Source organism: Xyrauchen texanus, chromosome 38 (genome assembly GCF_025860055.1).
Source record: "Xyrauchen texanus isolate HMW12.3.18 chromosome 38, RBS_HiC_50CHRs, whole genome shotgun sequence".
Taxonomy (NCBI): Eukaryota; Metazoa; Chordata; class Actinopteri; order Cypriniformes; family Catostomidae; genus Xyrauchen; species Xyrauchen texanus.
The window spans coordinates 10,593,749-10,614,471 of NC_068313.1; the positions used below are offsets into that span (position 1 = coordinate 10,593,749).

General features: G+C 38.4%; 1 protein-coding gene across 1 annotated transcript in view; it reads left to right on the forward strand.

Moving 5' to 3' along the window:
- The window catches only part of LOC127631479 (conserved oligomeric Golgi complex subunit 6-like), a 109,606-nt gene extending 97,821 nt beyond the window's left edge, over positions 1-11,785 (forward strand). Inside the window, exons 18-19 of the mRNA XM_052109610.1 lie at positions 95-174; positions 11,080-11,785. Of these exons, the coding sequence (XP_051965570.1) occupies positions 95-174; positions 11,080-11,227 (228 nt within the window). The 3' untranslated portion in view covers positions 11,228-11,785. The remainder of the gene's footprint in view (positions 1-94; positions 175-11,079) is intronic.
- The last annotated feature ends 8,938 nt before the right edge of the window (positions 11,786-20,723 follow it).

The window sequence follows — 20,723 nt, forward strand, 5'->3', positions numbered from 1 at the left end:
GAGGCATATTTCTTTTTTTAATATCACCTCTGCTTTTTTTGCCTTGTTGTTTGTTTGTCTTTTTATGTGTTTTTTGTGTCTGTTTTACTTATAGGTTCAGTTTGACCGTTATTTGGCCTCTCCTGATATGATTGTGATGCCGCAGCTCAACTTCCTGCTCAGCGCTGCTATTAAGTATGAGTCAGCACACCTTTCATCTTTAATACAGATTTAAAAAAAACATGAAGCATATCAAAACAATAGAACTATTCACTACACAGTTTACCCCAACTTAATAAAAACAGAATTAATTCTCACGTCATTCCAATCGTGTATGACTTTTTTCCCTCCATGTAAAACTACATTTTGAAAAAAAAAAAATTATAATTATTATGCAAAATACATACATTTTACATAACATTTATAGAAGTGTGCACAATAATGATAAAATAAGGCCTCTTTTAAGCATTTCACTTCTAACATTTACATTTCCACAGTTTGCATCATAATTAAAATTTTTAAAACCAATAGAATTTGACAATCAAACAAGTTTGTTTTGTTTTTTTGTTTTTGTTTGGATTCATTTTTTTGCTTTGTTTAGTTTAGATTTGTTTTGTTTTTTGTTTTTCTCTCTCTGTGTTTTGTTTTGGTTCACTGCCATTTTTTTTACTTTGTTGTTTTTTTCACCAGTTTTTCATTGATGGCTTTTCCTGTTCAGCCACACTATTCTTTTCGCTTAGACCTAAACAACTGATTGGTTTTAGCCAATAATTTCAAGTCAAGCGCCATCGCATTAACAGAACGATGAACATGAGAGGTTTCTCACGCATTTGTCATGTTTCATTCTTCCTCTCAGTAAGAGCATGCTTTTAACATCAGCGCATCAGTGCGATGTTGCTATTTGAGCGGTAGAGAGGCACGCAACACTGAGTCACATTGTTACTGGGAAATGTATCAGGCTTGAGAAGCACTCACTGTCCCTCAGGTTAATGTTCTCTATTAATGGAGATGGACTCATGTATGGGCTTGGCACAACTAATTAGCTCCTGGTTCATTTCTCTCTCTCTCTCTTTCTCTCCCTACCACACTCTTCCACACATAAATTAGCCACACGTGACACAACTCTGCGTGAGGTACAACAAATGTAACTAAATAGAGATGGATCAGCACACACACACACACACACACACACACACACATATGGTTTTTGTTAAATGCAAACACTCTTCAATACAACATCTCATGCATTTCACGTTTAAGGAATAGTTCACCCAAATATTCAAATTTGGCCATCGTTTACTCGCCCTCATGTCGTTCCAAACCTGTAAGATTGTCCACCTTCACTGTCAGAAAAAAAGTGCAAAATTTGTACCTTTAGGGGTACAATGGCTTGTCACTGGGGCAGTACCCTCAAAGGTACATTTGTGTACACTTACATCTTGTACCTTTTAAGAGGCAAATATGTACCCTTGGTGATTAACTTGGACCGCAGTGATATGGTACTATAATGTTCCTTTGGAAAAGGTGCAATTTGGCCTATTAAGGGTACTGCCCCAGTGGCAAGCATGATGTACCTTATGAATGGCAAATTTGTACTCATTAAAACAGATTTAAAAAACTGCCAACTTGATGTTAATCACATTTATTTAATAATATGAAACATTCAATTATTTCACATTTCTCACATTTTTTTTGACAATGTCACAGAATATACAGGTATATATATATATATATGCCATTTTGCTTTAAAAATAGTACTATATACAGTATTTCATTTGACCTTAAGTACCCTTTAATACTCACCCAAAAATACATTTTAGGAGCACCTAAAAGGAGAGGTTTTAATGAACATCTTTTCAACCCAGTTGAACAGTTGACAGTACCTCACTTTAAAGCTTAAAAAACCACAAAACCACTTCGAAGGAGCTTCTCTCATTTCAGGTTAAGTTTAAAAAATAAATAAATATCATATGCCCTCAGACGACTTGAAATAGACACACAAGTCACGTCACATGGACGCCTTTTATGACAACTTTTGGGCCCTCTAAACTTTCAGTGGAAGCTCTATCCACTGCCAGTGCATTAAATGGGTGGGCTGTGATATTCATTAAAATATCTCCTTTTCTGTCCCCACAAAAGAAAAATCATACAGATTTGAAACATCATGAGGTTTAGTAAAATATGATATATTTGTTTTATTTTTCAGTGTTAATAGTCTCTACACAGGACGTCTTTGATTCTTGACTCATATCTTTGCAATAGCATGCTGCAGGAAGTGAGCATATTATTTATATAGGGCAAAAGAAGTCATGTTAAAACAAAGTATGCACTGAAGTTTGTAATTACCCTCTTGAATCTTATTCCCTTGCACACCATACAGTTGATCAGGACTTGAGCCATCCTGGTGAAATCCATTTTCATATGGTGTATCAGCATCACACTGTAAGAGGAAAACAATGTTAGAACAGTATTAAAAGCATGTGTTACAACATTCTGACGAAACAAAAATTTTTTTTGACAATATTTACTACTCATATAATCTGCAGTAATGCCACAGTAAATACCTGGAAGATTTTCTGCAAACATCTCCTCTCTTGCTTCAATGTATATTTTGGCCAAAAGGATTATTCTTGGTGCAAGCTAGTGAAGCCCTCCTTGAAGCACTGGACAGTTGATGAATGGATTCGGTCAATTTCATCACATAACTGAAAAAGAATTATAGTAATGGAAAGTTAATCATTCACATTAACTTGACATTAAATTGGTCACACCAGTCTTATAGAAATAGTTCACCCTAAAAGGAAATTATTATTTCCCTTATAAATTAACCCTTACGTCGCTCCAATCATGTACAGTTGAAGTCAGAAGTTTAATACACCTTAGCCAAAAACATTAACATTTTTCACAATTCCTGACATTTAATCATAGAAAACATTCCCTGTCTTAGCTCAGTTAGGATCACTACTTTATTTTAAGAATGTGAAATGCCAGAATAATAATAGAAAGAATGATTTATTTCAGCTTTTATTCCTTTCATCACATTTCCAGTGGGTCAGAAGTTTACATGCACTTTGTTCGTATTTGATAGCATTGCCTTTACATTGTTTAACTTAGTTCAAACATTTCAGGTAGCCTTCTACAAGCTTCTCTCAATAAGTTGCTGGAATTTTGGCCCATTCCTCCAGACAGAACTGGTGTAACTGAGTCAGGTTTGTAGGCCTCCTTGCTCACACATGCTTTTTCAGTTCTGCCCACAAATTTTCTATCGGATTGAGGTCAGGGCTTTGTGATGACCACTCCAATACCTTGACTTTTTGCCCTTAAGCCATTTTGCCACAACTTTGGAGGTATGCTTGGGGTCACTGTCCATTTGAAAGGCCCATTTGTGACCAAGCTTTAACTTCCTGGCTGATGTCTTGAGATATTACTTCAATATATCCACATAATCTTCCTCGTGATGCCATCTATTTTGTGATGTGCACCTGTCCCTCCTGCAGAAAATCACCCCCCATGCTTAATGGTTGGGATGGTGTTCTTAAGCTTGCAAGCCTCAACTATTTTCCCCCAAACATAATGTTCATCATTATGAAGTATATATACTTGTCTACCTGTTTCCTCCAGCATCTTCACAAGGTCTTTTGCTGTTGTTCTGGGATTGATTTGCACTTTTCTCCCCAAACTACGTTCATCTCTAGGAGACAGAATGAGTCTCCTTCCTGAGCGGTATGATGGCTGTGGGGTCCCATGGTATTTATGCTTGCGTACTATTGTTTGTACTGATGAACGTGAATTTGGAAATTGCTCCCAAGGATGAACCAGACTTGTGGAGGTCCACAATTTTATTTTCTGAGGTCTTGGCTGATTTCTTTTGATTTTCAAAGAGGCACTGAGTTTGAAGGTAGGCCTTAGAATACATCCACAGGTACACCTCCTATCAGAAACTAATTGTCTAAAGGTTTGACATAATTTTCTGGAATTTTCCAATCTGCTTAAAGGCACAGTTAACTTAGTTAAGTAAACTTCTGATCCACTGGAATTGTGATAGTCAATTAAAAGTGAAACAATCTATCTGTTAAGAATTGTTGGAAAAATAACTTTTGTCATGGACAAAGTAGATGTCCTAAAGGACTTGTGATCATATCACTACAGAAAACTTGGAATACATTGCACCATTGATTTAAAGTACTTTTACTGTGGTATATGTCCCGCCACCAGAAATTCACCTTTTGTTTTACAATGAAGAAAATAGTCATGTTGGTTTGGAATTACATTAGGGTGTGTAAAAGACAGAATTTTCCTTTTTTGATAAAATATTCACCAACCTTTCTGCCATTTTTAAAATACCCAAGTGACAGAAATATTCTTTGACCCTCTCATTTTCATGCCCCCCCAGTCTTTACAATGTAGTTCTAACCTACTGTTCCATGTGCGACATTGAAATGATACATTCATTTTAAGCTGATAATTGACAAAATTATCTGTGATATTACACTGGAGAGTTTTTAATCCACCAGTCATTCCATCTTTCTCCACCATTAAAAAGTTTGCTGCATCTGGTTTTTAACCAACAAGGTATCTAGTAGCATCTTGCCATACAGTACATGCAAAATATTTACATGTAGAATTAGAGGTACATGCTCCAAGAGAGTGCGCCATATAAGCTAACAAAAACAGAAACACATTTTTAAGCATGATCAAGGATTACAGGCAATAAATGTCATAATAATTGGATTTATTGTGACAATACTGTGGTGGGGAAGCATACTCTACAGCCGTGGCCAAAAGTATTGGCAGTGACATACATTTTGTGTTTTGCAAAGTTTGCTGCTCAGTATTTGTAGATTATTTTTTCACATGTTTCTATGGTATAGTGGAAAACAGTGATACGCATTTCAAAAAGGTTTTTATTGGCAAAAACATTCAATTAATGCAAAAAGTCAATATTTACAGTGTTGGCCCTTCGTTCTTCATAACCTCTGCAATTCGTTCTGGCATGCTGGATATCAGCTTCTGGGCCAAATCCTGACTGATGCCGATCAATTCTTGCCTTATTAGTGCTCGGAGTTGATCACAATTTGTGGGCTTCTGCTTGTCCACTAGCCTTTTGAGGACTGACCACAGGTTCTCAATGGGATAAAGATCCGGGATTTGCCTGGCCAAAATCCACATTTTCAATGTAATGATCTCCGAGCCACTTCATTATCACTCTTGCCTTGTTACATGGTGCTCCATCATGCTGGAAAATGCACAGATCATCACCAAATTGCTCCTGGATCGTTGGGAGAAGTTGCTCTTGCAGGACAGTTAGATACCATTCTTTTTTCATGGCAGTGTTTTTGGCCAGAATTGTGAGAGCCCACTCCCTTGGATGAAAAGCAATGTTGATTCAGGATGCTTCACTGTTGGCACGACACAGGACTCGTGGTAGCGTTCACCTTTTCTTCTCCGGACTATCAATTTTCCAGACGTCCCAAACAGTCGGAAGTTCTTGATGATCTGGTAAATGGTTCTTTCAGGTGCAATATTCTTTGCAGCAATTTCCTTGCATGTGAGGCTATTTTGTTGCAAATCGATGCACGTCTTTCTTTAGAGGTAACCATTGCTAACAAGAACACAATGATTGGAGCACCTCTTCCCTCCTTTTATAGCAATCAGTCTGCTCTTAAAATCCAATCAGAATGGTAGAGTGATTTTACTTGACTAGTATTCGTTCACACTTTCCCAGGTGCTGCTGATATGATTAGTGAAATTATGTTAGCTGGTCATTTTATGCCAGGACCAAAAAACAGTGAAATGTGGGTTTTTGTGATTAAGTAAATTTGTTTGGCCAATGAAGATTTTTGCAATTATTTAAAATGCATCTGATCACTCTGCGCAATAATCTGGAAACAATGTGAATCAACACCACGAAAACTTAAGCAGAAAACATTGCGAAACACAACATTTATGTCACTTCTAATACTTTTGGCCACAGCTGTACATGTAGTAAATCAACAATGTTTTTTAATACTTTTTCCATTCTGAATTAACGCTGGTATCTTTCCTACTGAATGGGTGTGGACACGTACAGTTACATGCTTAATACATGGTACAAAAAAGCAGTATAAATGAAGAAAGCATGACAAAAGAGTTGTAGTAGCTTTGGTATAAGTGGAATGATTGTCACGAATGTTGAATTATTGAAAATGAATGCAAACCGAGGCATAACGGCCGCAATGCGATTACCAATATGGGGAGTCCAATAATTGTCAATAATTTGATGGCACCTCATCAATTATTCCATACTAAACTGAAATAGAAAAACAATGTGTTGGCTTTCTCAAGCCTGTATAATTAAATACGTATTTTGGTGAGAGGGCAAATCTGGTTAGCTTGTGAAAACGTCAACGGCCCTGTCAAAGAAAATTACTACCTACAAACACAACAATTGTAAAAATACATGATATACAAGCAAAATACCAATTATAACAACTCAAAGTAAAACGTACCTCTGAATTTATGTGATTCTTCAGTGACTTCCAGGTTGTTTTAAATTGAGGAGAAGATCCTCCGTCGCCAGTCAGAGATCCATCATCATGTTACGAGGGTCGGTCCGCGCACATCTCAAACCTCACTTGAAGTGTTTGGCTTTGGCAGCCTTGAACCACCACATCCCCCACCAGGCAAATCATTTGATAACAGTATTTTGTTCCTCTTTTGGGGAAAATAGTACATACATGGACCCTATGATAGACAGAAATGTATTTGTACCATATATATTGCTAAAGGGTACATATTAGTACCTTATTTTCATTTTTGTTTTAACTGATTTTTTAAAGCCAAGTCTTACTGAGACATAAGGCATATTTATAAGCAAGATAAATGTTTACATGCATGTAAATTGACCCGCCTTATAAAACTACTTAGCAATCTTACTTAAGCAACTGTTCACATCTGCCAGATTATCAGACAAGCTTTTGCTCGGCTCTAATGCAAGTCTGTGGAAGTCCTGTGTTTTGGATAGTATTAAACAAAATGTATTGACATTTTTGGTAAAATATTTTTGCAGAAGCACTAATAATTGTGACACAAGGTATCCATAGAGGATACATACAGTATTCTTCTAAATCTTTAAATACAATTTAAAAAGTGCATGTTGTGGATAAAACTACTGGATGTGTCAGCCCTCATTCCCAGTAACATCTGTAAAGTACCTAAAATTTGCTCCAATGATAATTAATGTAACATCACTTAACATTAACTCATTTATGAACTGATTTTTGTCATAATTGAGGCAATAATAGTAATACTAAGTATGTTGAAACATTAGGGACAGTTCTGTCCACTTGCACTGTTTTCAGCTGTAATCACTATAAAACGAGGCTTATCTCTTTTCATTTCAGTTTGACAAGCATTCGCCTTGATTCTGATTCACAGTCTCAACAGTTTTAATAGTGTTACGACATAATTTAGCATTATTTAACATCAGATAAAAATGCTGTCTATTGTCACACTTAATTAAAGCCAACATAAGAGTAATATCCATTACATTTGTACCACTTTATGAACACTTTTTATTGAAAATCGTGCTGTTCACAGAAATGCCCATTCCAATGATATGTTCTGTTAAGCATGCCTGAGGGATTAACAGCAACAGAGGGGGGCAGAGCAGCATACAGTATGAAGCTGTGCTGGTAGCAGTGCATCTGTAGAGGGCAGTGTTTGTCCTGAACTGAACTCAGATCAGTGCAGTGTGTGGCTCTACTGTCTGTGCTTACTCGACCAGCAACACTCTGACCAGTTTATGTAGTTTTCAATTAGACTTGATGTATATGTGATGTGTTTTCAAAAACGCACATCAACAGAAGAACCCTTAAAACCAAAACAGCAGAAGTTATGGCTTCCAAAGTCTTTGTAGATTGTGTTTTGATTGGTTTAGTACTTTTGGTCACAAAATGTAAAATGTGTTTGCAAAATTACCCTTGACTGGTTTGTATAATATATATATATATATATATATATATATATATATATATATATATATATATATATATATATATAATTTATAGAAGTGTTGCAGATTCTCCAAGAAGTTCCAAAACTTTTGCAGAAAACTGTATATATATATATATATATATATATATATATATATATATATATTATACACACTCTCACCTAAAGGATTATTAGGAACACCTGTTCAATTTCTCATTAATGCAATTATCTAATCAACCAATCACATGGCAGTTGCTTCAATACATTTAGGGGTGTGGTCCTGGTGAAGACAATCTCCTGAACTCCAAACTGAATGTCAGAATTGGAAAGAAAGTTGATTTAAGCAATTTTGAGCGTGGCATGGTTGGTGGTGCCAGACGGGCCGGTCTGAGTATTTCACAATCTGCTCAGTTACTGGGATTTTCACGCACAACCATTTCTAGGGTTTACAAAGAATGGTGTGAAAAGGGAAAAACATCCAGTATGCGGCAGTCCTGTGGGCGAAAATGCCTTGTTGATGCTAGAGGTCAGAGGAGAATGGGCCGACTGATTCAAGCTGATAGAAGCAACTTTGCCTGATATAAACACTCGTTACAACCAAGGTATGCAGCAAAGCATTTGTGAAGCCACAACACGCACAACCTTGAGGCGGATGGGCTACAACAGCAGAAGACCCCACCAGGTACCACTCGTCTCCACTACAAATAGGAAAAAGAGGCTACAATTTGCAAGAGCTCACCAAAATTGGACAGTTGAAGACTGGAAAAATGTTGCCTGGTCTGATGAGTCTCGATTTCTGTTGAGACATTCAGATGGTAGAGTCAGAATTTGGCGTAAACAGAATGAGAACATGGATCCATCATGCCTTGTTACCACTGTGCAGGCTGGTGGTGGTGGTGTAATGGTGTGGGGGATGTTTTCTTGGCACACTTTAGGCCCCTTAGTGCCAATTGGGCTTTAAATGCCACGGCCTACCTGAGCATTGTTTCTGACCATGTCCATCCCTTTAAGGCCACCATATACCCATCCTCTGATGGCTACTTCCAGCAGGATAATGCACCATGTCACAAAGCTCGAATCATTTCAAATTGGTTTCTTGAACATGACAATGAGTTCACTGTACTAAAATGGCCCCCACAGTCACCAGATCTCAACCCAATAGAGCATCTTTGGGATGTGGTGGAACGGGAGCTTCGTGCCCTGGATATGCATCCCACAAATCTCCATCAACTGCAAGATGCTATCCTATCAATATGAGCACCTTGTTGAATCAATGCCACGTAGAATTAAGGCAGTTCTGAAGGCGAAAGGGGGTCAAACACAGTATTAGTATGGTGTTCCTAATAATCCTTTAGGTGAGTGTGTATATATATATATATATATATATATATATATATATATACAGTTCTCTGCAAAAGCCTCACTACGCATCGTCTTCGTTCGGCCACGCCCTGCTCACCATCCTTTCATCACATTCCCAGTGGGTCAGAAGTTTACATACACTTTGTTCGTATTTGGTAGTATTGCCTTTAAATTGTTTAACTTGGTTCAAACATTTTGGGTAGCCTTCCACATGCTTCTCACAAAAAGTTGCTGGAATTTTTGTCCATTCCTCCAGACAGAATGGTGTAACAGAGTCAGGTTTGCAGGCCTCCTTGCTCACACACACTTTTTCAGTTCTGCCCACAAATTTTCTATCGAAGTCAGGGCTTTATGATGGCAACTCCAATACCTTGACTTTGTTGTCCTTAAGCCATTTGCCACAACTTGGGAGGTATGCTTGGGTAATTGTTCATTTGGAAGAACCATTTGCGACCAAGCTTTAACTTCCTGGCTGAGGTCTTGAGATGTTGCTTCAATATATCCACATAATTTACTTCTTTTTGCCATCTATTTTGTGAAGTGCACCAGTCCCTCCTGCAGCAAAGTATCCCCCATGCTTAATGGTTGGGATGGTGTTCTTAAGCTTGCAAGCCTCAACTATTTTCCCCCAAACATAATGTTCATCATTATGAAGTATATATACTTGTCTACCTGTTTCCTCCAGCATCTTCACAAGGTCTTTTGCTGTTGTTCTGGGATTGATTTGCACTTTTCTCCCCAAACTACGTTCATCTCTAGGAGACAGAATGAGTCTCCTTCCTGAGCGGTATGATGGCTGTGGGGTCCCATGGTGTTTATACTTGCCTACTATTGTTTGTACAGATGAGCGTGTACCTTCAGGTGTTTGGAAATTGCTTCCAAAAGGATGAAATGTTCTGAGGTCTTGTCTGATTTCTTTTGAATTTCCCATGATGTCGAGCAAAGATGCACTGAGTTTTAAGATATGCCTTAAAATACATCCTCAGGTATACATCCAGTTCAGTACACCACCTATCAGAAGCGAATTGGCTAATTGTCTGAAGGCTTGACATAATTTTCTGGAATTTTCCAAGCTGCTTAATGGCACAGTTAACCTAGTGTATGTAAACATCTGACCCACTGGAATTGTGATATAGTCAATTAAAAGTGAAACTTGATAAAAAATTAAATATAAGATCACAATAAATAAGGTCAGACTTTTCATTACAGTGCCCATGTTATCAAGCAAGTACATAGGACAATAATTCATAATTACTCAAAGTAGTAGTAGTGTAGTAGTTCCTAGTAGACATTTAATAAATTGTAAACTATGGCTAAGGTAACCTTACACTACTTTGAGTAATTATTAATTACTGTCCTAGTGCATTATTGTGGACCCTAAATATAAAGTGTTATAGAATTATCTTTATTTAGTGGGGCTTTCTCTGCAAATATTGAAGTGTGCGATTTATCGTGATTAATCCTATTTATTAATCTGCATGCCATGCAATTAATTCTTCTTTACTCGATTGACAGCCCTAATCATTATACAATAAACAAATACACACAAAAAGTATAATACATTATTAAAAATTCATTTTTAATATATGGTGTTAATTAGTATTATTTAGTAAATATGTACTTGCTTGATAACATGGGCACTGTAATGAAAAGTCTGACCTTATTTATTGTGATTTTATTTTTATCAATAAGTACTTGATTTAAATGTGTTAATTAGAGTAATATATTCAGAATAATATTTTTCTTCTTCTCTTCCTCTCTCAGGGAGCAAATCTTCAAACAATCTACAGAGCTTATGTGTCGTGCATATGGAGAGGTATATAAAGCCATCACCAACCCTGCGAACACATATAAAGAACCTGAATCTGTCCTACACAGATCTCCACAGCAGGTACAAACCCTGCTGTCCTAAATGTGAAGCACACACACAATGCAGACTGTAACCAGCCACAATTACCCAATGTGCTGCAACTAATGGTGGATTCTGGCCACAAGAATGTGTTCAAGTGGTATCATCTGGTGATGGGACTGGGCTTTTGACCTTTTAATTGTAAAGATGTGACATAAAGATACTTAAACAACAGCAAGTGCACAGAATTTGTGGATTTCTCCCAGCAATCTCATCTCTGGATCGCATGGCACTCGGTGGACAGTGCTGTTTGCCAGAAGAGAAGAGAGAACAAATCCCACTAAGATTGTTTTTTAATTATTTTTCCTCCCCACATGAAAATAGATCCCCACTAGCAGGCTTGGCGAAGCAAACTACAGACCATTTCATTGCCGCACACATTTACGTGCACTCAAATATATATACAGTCATTACATTACATACACAGGGATTTTGTTTTTGCACACGCAAACACTTTCATGGCCATAGAGATCCTGATATGACTCAGCTACAGTCTGTAATCTGAAACAGTTCTCCCTTTCTTCTCATGAAATCTTTTTTCTTTCTTAAGTGCATTAAAGTACACCTAAATGTTCACAGGCTTGTCTGTCTTGCTGTTTTCTTCCCTCTCTGCCTCTTTTGAAAGAGATAGTTAAATGAAATTTTGCGGCCACCCAACGAAGGAGCAGACCAATGGGGAGTGAGTTGAATGCATTCTCTCAGACAATGGTGCTTTCATGTTAGCAGCCCAATGGGCAGTCACGCCACCCTTTAATTGCCAACAAAACACCCGTCAGCCCTTGCTTGTCAACTAAATTTAGCGAAATGCTGAAAAACAGTGAATAAAAAAACACTGTTGTACTCTCTGACCATTAATAGAGGTTTGTACTAGTTCTGAAGTTGAAAGAGACAGAATAGTAAGGCTGAAACTTAGGGTCACAGATAAAGGCTGTTCGGGTGCAAGAGACTACAGTGAGCTCAGTGTGTGAGAGTCGCCAGGGGCCACATGGCCTCTCATCTGGGGTAACATTTTGAGCGTGTCACATGGCCACAGTAAAGGGACTCTCCCCATGAAGTACAAAAGTGACACTTTGGTGTGGTGTTCTGTAAAATGGGTTATTAATTTAGAGGGCTATTTTTAACCAGATCATGTTTGCAGAAGCCACGGAAACCCATTTGGGTTATAGACGGCATCTAAACCTGAAACACTCCATTTGAACTGAAAAGGTTTGCGTGCAGCCCAATGTTAGTCTGAAAGATTTTGAAAGCATTTCCTTTTTCTAAATACAGTGGCCCTAAAAAGTACTTTGCAGAGTAACCACAGGTGTAGTTTATATTAACCATAGGCATGTTTCACTAGGTTAAACATCCAGAAAGTTTCCGAATACTTCTTGTAATCATTTTGAACAAACATGAAATAAGTTGCTTGAAAAGTATACTTATGCTACCTTTTTTAAAATACATTTTGTTTGATGTTATATTTAAACCAGTGACTTCATAAATGAAGCATGTTCTATGTGTCCAAATACTTTAGGGGCCACGATATAACACTTGTCTGTGAACGTGTCTAAATGATTTCCCAATGTGTATCATCTGCTTCAGAATGTACAAGGTCTTTTCTTTAACCACTAAATATTATATATACAGTTAGAATATTATGTTTCTTGAAGGCTGCACAATGATGTCACATTATCTAGCCATGCCCAATCTTAACCTTGCTTGCTCTTTAAGTGTTACAACATGAGACGTTTTCTAAGATGGGTCACCACAGAGGTGTTTAACTCTGCTATGTGATGACATCATGGCTTATGTAGACTAACCCACCCACCCCATCCACTCCAAACCCACAATCAGCTCAGACCTTCAGTCCAACAAACGAATGGTTAGGAGTAATGGATGGGGGGGGGGGGTCTGAGTTCAAGCATGGTCCTAATCCAGCTCTTGTGATCAGAATTGAAAACTTTGTTGGTTTAATCTTGAGCCAACAAGAAGGTAAAAGTTTAAATATGCTGCACCTTAAAGAACAGGTACTAATAACTGTCTGCTTAGTCAAGTTCCCAAAGAGCTTAGTCTTTGTACTGTATGTGAGTGTTTATTATTAGGTAGTCCCCTACATATTTGAGTGTATGTGCCAGTCATATTTAGCAAGCACTCGCATGGCTACAGTCAGCCATGTTATATTTTTAACACTAGGTCTATAATAGTCATGTTCTAAAGCAAATGAATCATTTCACAGTGTTGCAAAAGATAAATATAAAAGCTATATTTATGAATGAAGTTTGACTTAAAAATGAAGCTCATTTGTTATGCTTGTTATAGTCCAGATACTATTCAAACACCTGCTTGTTGCAGCTTGACAACAAAATGGCTTGCTGTATGTTAGTTAAATCACGTTGACTTTTAAATAAATTGATTTACCAGTCCAAAGTTTTACCTTTTTACTTAAAGGGTTAGTTCACCCAAAAATGAAGATTCTCTCATGATTTACTTACCTTTAAGATGTGTATGACTTTCCTTCTCCAGCGAAACTGAAATGAAGATTTTTATAAGCCTATTTCAGCTCTGTTTGTCCATACAATGCAAGGAAATGATTGCTATCAGGCTGCTGGCTGTTTGACGGTCCAAAAGGCATATTTAGGCAGCATAAAAGTAATCCGCACTCCAGTCGATCAGTTAATGTCTTCTGAACCAACTCTATACATTGTAAAAAACATATCAATAATTAAAACTTTTACATTTTAAAAATCACAGTCGGCGCATCATGTTACCATCACATGACATAAGCACTATGACACATTCACTCGAGAAGTCAGAAGTGAGTGCCTTGTTTACAACAGAGGAATGAATGTCACATGAGATTTAAGTCATTTCAAACAGCAATCCAGAGCTGGCCGGAAGCAACAATTTAAAGTTAAAAAATGTTTGAATCGATTTGTTTCAGAAGACATTAATTGATGTGGATAACTTTTATGCTGCCTAAATATGCCTTTTGGACCGTCAAACAGCCAGCAGCAAGATGGAACCAGTTTACTTGCATTGTATGGACAAACAGAGCTGAAATAGGCTTTAAAAATCTTCACTTCGGTTCTGCTGAAGAAAGAAAGTCATACACATCTTAAAGGTAAGTAAATCATGAGAGAATCTTCATTTTTGGGTGAACTAAACCTTTAAGTAAAAAGGTAAAACTTAAGACTGCTAAATCTATTTATTTAAAAGTCATCGTGATTTAACTAACAGCAAGCCATTTTGTTGTCAAGCTGCAACAAGCAGGTGTTTGAATAGTATCTGGACTATAACAAGCATAACAAATGAGCTTCATTTTTAAGTCAAACTTCATTCATAAATATAGATTTTATATTTATCTTTTGCAACACTGTGAAATGATTCATTTGCTTTAGAACATGACTATAATAGACCTAGTGTTAAAAATATAACATGGCTGACTGTAGCCATGCGAGTGCTTGCTAAATATGACTGGCACATACACTCAAATATGTAGGGGACTACCTAATAATAAACATTCACATACAGTACAAAGACTAAGCTCTTTGGGAACTTGACTAAGCAGACAGTTATTAGTACCTGTTCTTTAAGGTGCAGCATATTGAAACTTTTACCTTCTTGTTGGCTCAAGATTAAACCAACAAATTTTCTATGCTGACCACAAGAGCTGCATTAGGACCATGCTTGAACTCAGACCCAACATCAATGAATGTGGACTGAAGCTAATCGAAAGTAAATCGTTGCTTCCGGCCAGCTCTGGATTGCTGTTTGAAATGACTTAAATCTCATGTGACATTCATTCCTCTGTTGTAAACAAGGCACTCACTTCCGACTTCTCGCGTGAATGTGTCATAGTGCTTATGTCATGTGATGGTAACATGATGCGTCGACTGCTAGCAGGAAGCAATTTTTAAAATGTAAAGGTTTAATCATTGATTTGTTTTTTACAATGTATAGAGTTGGTTCAGAAGACATTAACTGATCAACTGTAGTGCGGATTACTTTTATGCTGCCTAAATATGCCTTTTGGACCGTCAAACAGCCAGCAGCCTGATAGCAATCATTTCCTTGCATTGTATGGACAAACAGAGCTGAAATGGGCTTATAAAAATCTTCATTTCAGTTTCGCTGAATAAGAAAAGTCATACACATCTGGGTTGGGTGTATATATATATGTATGTATGTATATATATATATATATATATATATATATATATATATATATATATATTACACTGGTGGCCAAAACTTAAGAATAATGTACAGATTTTGCTGTTTCGGAAGGAAACTGTTTCTTTAATTCACCAAAGTGACATTTATCTGATCAAAAAAGTATAGTCAGGACATTACTGTTGTAAAAAAAAAAAACAGCACCATCACTATTTGATAAAAGGATCAAATCTAGACAGACCCCATTTCCAGCAGCCATCACTCCAACACCTTATCCTTGAGTAATCATGCTAAATTGCTAAATTTGATACTAGAAAATCTCATGGCATTATATCGAACACAGTTGAAAGCTGTTTTGTTCATTATATTAAGCTTAACATTGTCTTTGTGTTTGTTTTGGGTTGCCACAGTATGCAATAAGACAGGGACATTAAATGTCAGGAATTGTGAAAAACTGAGTTGAAATGTATTCGCTAAGGTGTATGCAGGGCCGTAGAAAGGTATTCTGGGCCCCCTGACTGTCTATTGCTCAGGGCCCCGTTCCTTTTTACCAACTTTTGCCCTGCTAGCTACGGCCCTGGGTCTAAAACCCGGGAAAGAGGAGGGATCCGCCGTAGTAGAGTCCTCGCCACTACCATCCACCCCCAACGGAGCAGCCGTGGCCATCCACCAGGGGACGGAGGAGCCCGGCCGCCTGAGAGCGGTGGAATGGCCACTGACCGCAAGGGGAGGAGGAGTTCCTAAACGACCACCTGGAGCAGTAAATGACCCCTACCAGCTGCTGAAACGCTGCGGGGTCTGAGACCACCAACCATGAGCGGGGAGGGGCTCCTGGCCAACCGCCTGGAGCAGGAGGACCACTGCCAGTGGTGGGGGAGACGTCATGCCAGGGACTCCCCGGCCTGAGAGAACAAAGGAGGAATGTGGCAGGGCGGAGGGTGGGGCTGGGTCGTGATTCCGCACACCCGGCCCCTAATAAGGCTGATGAAGCCTGAGAGGGATAAAGGCTAGCGGAGATGGCATTGCGACTGAGAGAGAGTTACGGGCAGCTGCCCAACACCTGTGTGTGTCCTTTTGGTTCAGTTCTTGATTAAAATATTATTAATATTCTCAAGCCTGTTCTCGCCTCTTCCTTTCCATTGAACTGTTTTACAATATATATATATATATATATATATATAATTAATAGACATCATTGACCAACATATCAAGCCAACCTGGTCTCATAGATTGAACGTTACTCTCTATTTTTTTTTTGCAAACATGCCTTTATGTGCCGCTTTCTATGTTTTGCAGCAGTTTCCTTGTGAAGGCTACAACAACTATGTGGTTTAAACATTGTCACACAAACCACGACTACAATTGCTGATTTAGATTTTATTAAAACATATTTTTAAATGTATTACTCACCCCCGTTGTTATCATGATTTGAAAAACAAAACATTTGAATGCTTGTATTACAGACCCACCTACTGTACACACTTATTCCAATGCCTTCAGCTTGCTTGGTAGCTCAACTCATATAGAGCATTGGACTTTGAGCATTGTAACTCAACGACTGCGTATAGTTAAGCAGGACTGCCACTAGAGGGAGATATACCACAGTCGTATGTGAATGTTGGAGAGAGTGAAAAGGCGGCTTTAGCGAGTTGGTCTAGAACTAGATCTTAGAAGGTTGATATTGGTTTGGATCATGGGGAGTCTTGTGTTGGTCTAGGTTTTGTAGGGTCTGGTATTGGTCTAGTTCTTGGAGGTTCTGGTATTGTCTGGGTCTTGAAGTGTCTGTTATTGGTCTGGGCTTTGGTGAGTCTGGTATTGATCTGGTAGTGATAAGGATCTTGGAGTGTCTTGTATTGGTCTGGGACTTGGAGGGTCTGGTATTGTTCTGGGTATCGGAGTGTCTGGTATTGGTGGGTCTGGTATTAGTCTTGGTCTTGGGAGATCTGGTAGTGATTGGGTTTTGGGGGGGGGTCTGGTATTGATATGGGTCTTGGAGGGTCTGGTATTGATCTGGGTTTTCGAGGGTCTGGCATTGGTCTGGCTCTTGGAGTGTCTGGTATTGGTCTGGCTCTTGGAGTGTCTGGTATTGTACTCGGTCTTGCAGGGTCTGTTATTTGTCTTGTTCTTTGAGGGTCTGGTATTGATCTAGTTCTTGGAAGGTGTGGTATTGGTCCGGGTCTTGTAGGGTCTAGTACTGTCTCAGTCTTGAAGGGTCTGATTTTTATTTGGGTTTGGAGGGTCTTGTATTGGTCTGGGAGTGTCAGGCCTTGACTCCAACTCTGATTATCAACATTGGTTAACACCTATGGATTTAATAGTGATAGTTTGTATTTCCTGACCCAAGCACGACTCTTTTGATTGGCCGCTTGTTATCAGTTATGATTTTACACTTTAGCTCCAAAAGTCTTCATTAAGGTTTGTAAAAAGATATGTAAGTGTCCCATAAACCTTTATACCTGCTCATGTAAGTGGAAGTGTTCTAGGTTAATGAGTATCGCACCAGCTGGTGGTTTGGGTTTGTGCATGTATCAGTGTGCAATGAGGAACATGGCTGTGTTTAACTAGACACACACACACACACACACACACACACACACACACACACACACTCACAACTTCCCATTAGCATGTGATGCACGGCAGACTCACTGATGTTCAACAGATGTTGTGTTCTATGAGCAGGTGTTAGAGGAACCATTAACACTGAGTTAACACGTCAGTGCATATGGCTGATATATCCATCCATCCATCCATCCATCTATTAATCTATCCGTCCATTTTGCTGTCTGTGGTCTCTTAATTTACCAGGGTGGAAATGGCTTGCGTTGGCCCTTTGACCTACTTTGTGTTGAAGCTTGTTTCGATATTAACTTTTCTTCTTGCAGGTGATTAGCTGTAAAGTTTCTATTGGAATGGTTTGCCCCAGACTGTTTCTCAATTTACATACTTCTACTACATACTAGAAGTATGTGCTTTGTTGGTGACGGGAAATAATATAATTTTGTGTGTGTAGTAAGATGCAAGTATTAGAACATTACTGATTTTATACCATCCTGTCATGCATTTGAGTCTTTTTTTTTTTCTCCCCAATTTGGAATGGCCAATTCCCAATGTGCTCTAGGTCCTCGTGGTAGCGTAATGACTCACCTCAATCAGGGTGGCGGAGGACAAATCTCAGTTGCCTGAGACCGTCAATCCATGCATTTTAGTCAGCGTCTTTACTCACTGAGCTACCCAAGCCCCCCCATGCATTTGATTTTGTCTGTTGGTGCATTCCAAAATGACTGCAATTCATAACTCGACTCAAGTATGCATTGCACTCTAAACGTTGCAGCAAGGGGCGCTAGAAGGGACATTAGTGTGAACTGTCCAGTTCTACAGTGAGTTTTCTCTTTCAAGTCAACTACTATCTATTATTCCACTATGGCTACTATAACTACTAACTACTATATAATGGCAGGCAACAGTTTGAAGAGAATACTGCTGAGCAAGTAATGTAAAGTCAATATATTCATAGCAGCTTTTATTTATAGTAAAGTTTGATGGCAACTCTATTGCCCCTTTGAGTACTGAGTTTTGTTACTACCACAATAACGCAAGAATGTGTTGGCCAAGCACTCGCATCTTCGTATGCAAACAGAACTTGCGTGAAATATGTTTCTGGCCTTGTAGTTGCTCTACACTTTAATCTTTGATATGAAATCAAAAAAATTTAAACATCACAAATTTTAAAAGTTTGTTCAACTGAAAAAGTTGAAAGTGAATATGCTTTGGGGTTGCTGGCAATATTAGCTGAAAAGCATGTGTAAAAAAAAATCATACGGGCTCCTTTGACTGACTATTCCATATGAACTACTAAAGGTGCTTTGAAATGATGTTGTAAAAGACGCTATACAAATTATAAAAACTATAAACTATAATTTGGAATGAACTAACTCTTATTTTGCATACTTTTTAGGATGGATAGTATGCAAATAGAATGCCATACAGAGCACCAAAGTCAAGATTTGGACAAGTTGATATTGAAAGTGCATTGAAAGGCCAATTCAATGAGAGGTGATAAACCTCTTCAATAGGAAGCAATGGTTGAATCAATGAGCAGTGTGGGACTTTGGCCAGTATTGCCACGAGCTCAGAATGATGTCAGACATGTTCTTGAAACTGAAACCTATTCTTAATCTTTATATGTTGCATATTTAACACAATGTGTCAAATATACATATATGACATGTTTCTATGCAGTCTTACATATTACTGTGTGTATATATATATATATATATATATATATATATATATATATATATATATATATATATATATATATACACTCACCTAAAGGATTATTAGGAACACCTGTTCAATTTCTCATTAATGCAATTATCTAATCAACCAATCACATGGCAGTTACTTCAATGCATTTAGAGGTGTGGTCCTGGTCAAGACAATCTCCTGAACTCTAAACTGAATGTCAGAATGGGAAAGAAAGGTGATAAGCAATTTTGAGTGTGGCATGGTTGTTGGTGCCAGACGGGCCGGTCTGAGTATTTCACAATCTGCTCAGTTACTGGGATTTTCACGCACAACCATTTCTAGGGTTTACAAAGAATGGTGTGAAAAGGAAAAACATCCAGTATGCGGCAGTCCTGTGGGCTGAAAATGCCTTGTTGATGCTAGAGGTCAGAGGAGAATGGGCCGACTGATTCAAGCTAATAGAAGAGCAATTTTGCCTGAAATAACCACTCGTTACAACCGAGGTATGCAGCAAAGCATTTGTGAAGCCACAACACGCACAACCTTGAGGCGGATGGGCTACAACAGCAGAAGACCCCACCGGGTACCACTCATCTCCACTACAAATAGGAAAAAGAGGCTACAGTTTGCAAGAGCTCACCAAAATTGGACAGTTGAAGACTAGGAAAAAAAATGTTGCCTGGTCTGATGAGTCTCGATTTCTGTTGAGACATTCAGATGGTAGAGTCAGAATTTGACGTAAACAGAATGAGAACATGGATCCATCATGCCTTGTTACCACTGTGCAGGCTGGTGGTGGTGGTGTAATGGTGTGGGGGATGTTTTCTTGGCACACTTTAGGCCCCTTAGTGCCAATTGGGCATCGTTTAAATGCCACGGCCTACCTGAGCATTGTTTCTGACCATGTCCATCCCTTTATGGCCACCATGTACCCATCCTCTGATGGCTGCTTCCAGCAGGATAATGCACCATGTCACAAAGCTCGAATCATTTCAAATTGGTTTCTTGAACATGACAATGAGTTCACTGTACTAAAATGGCCCCCACAGTCACCAGATCTCAACCCAATAGAGCATATTTGGGATGTGGTGGAACA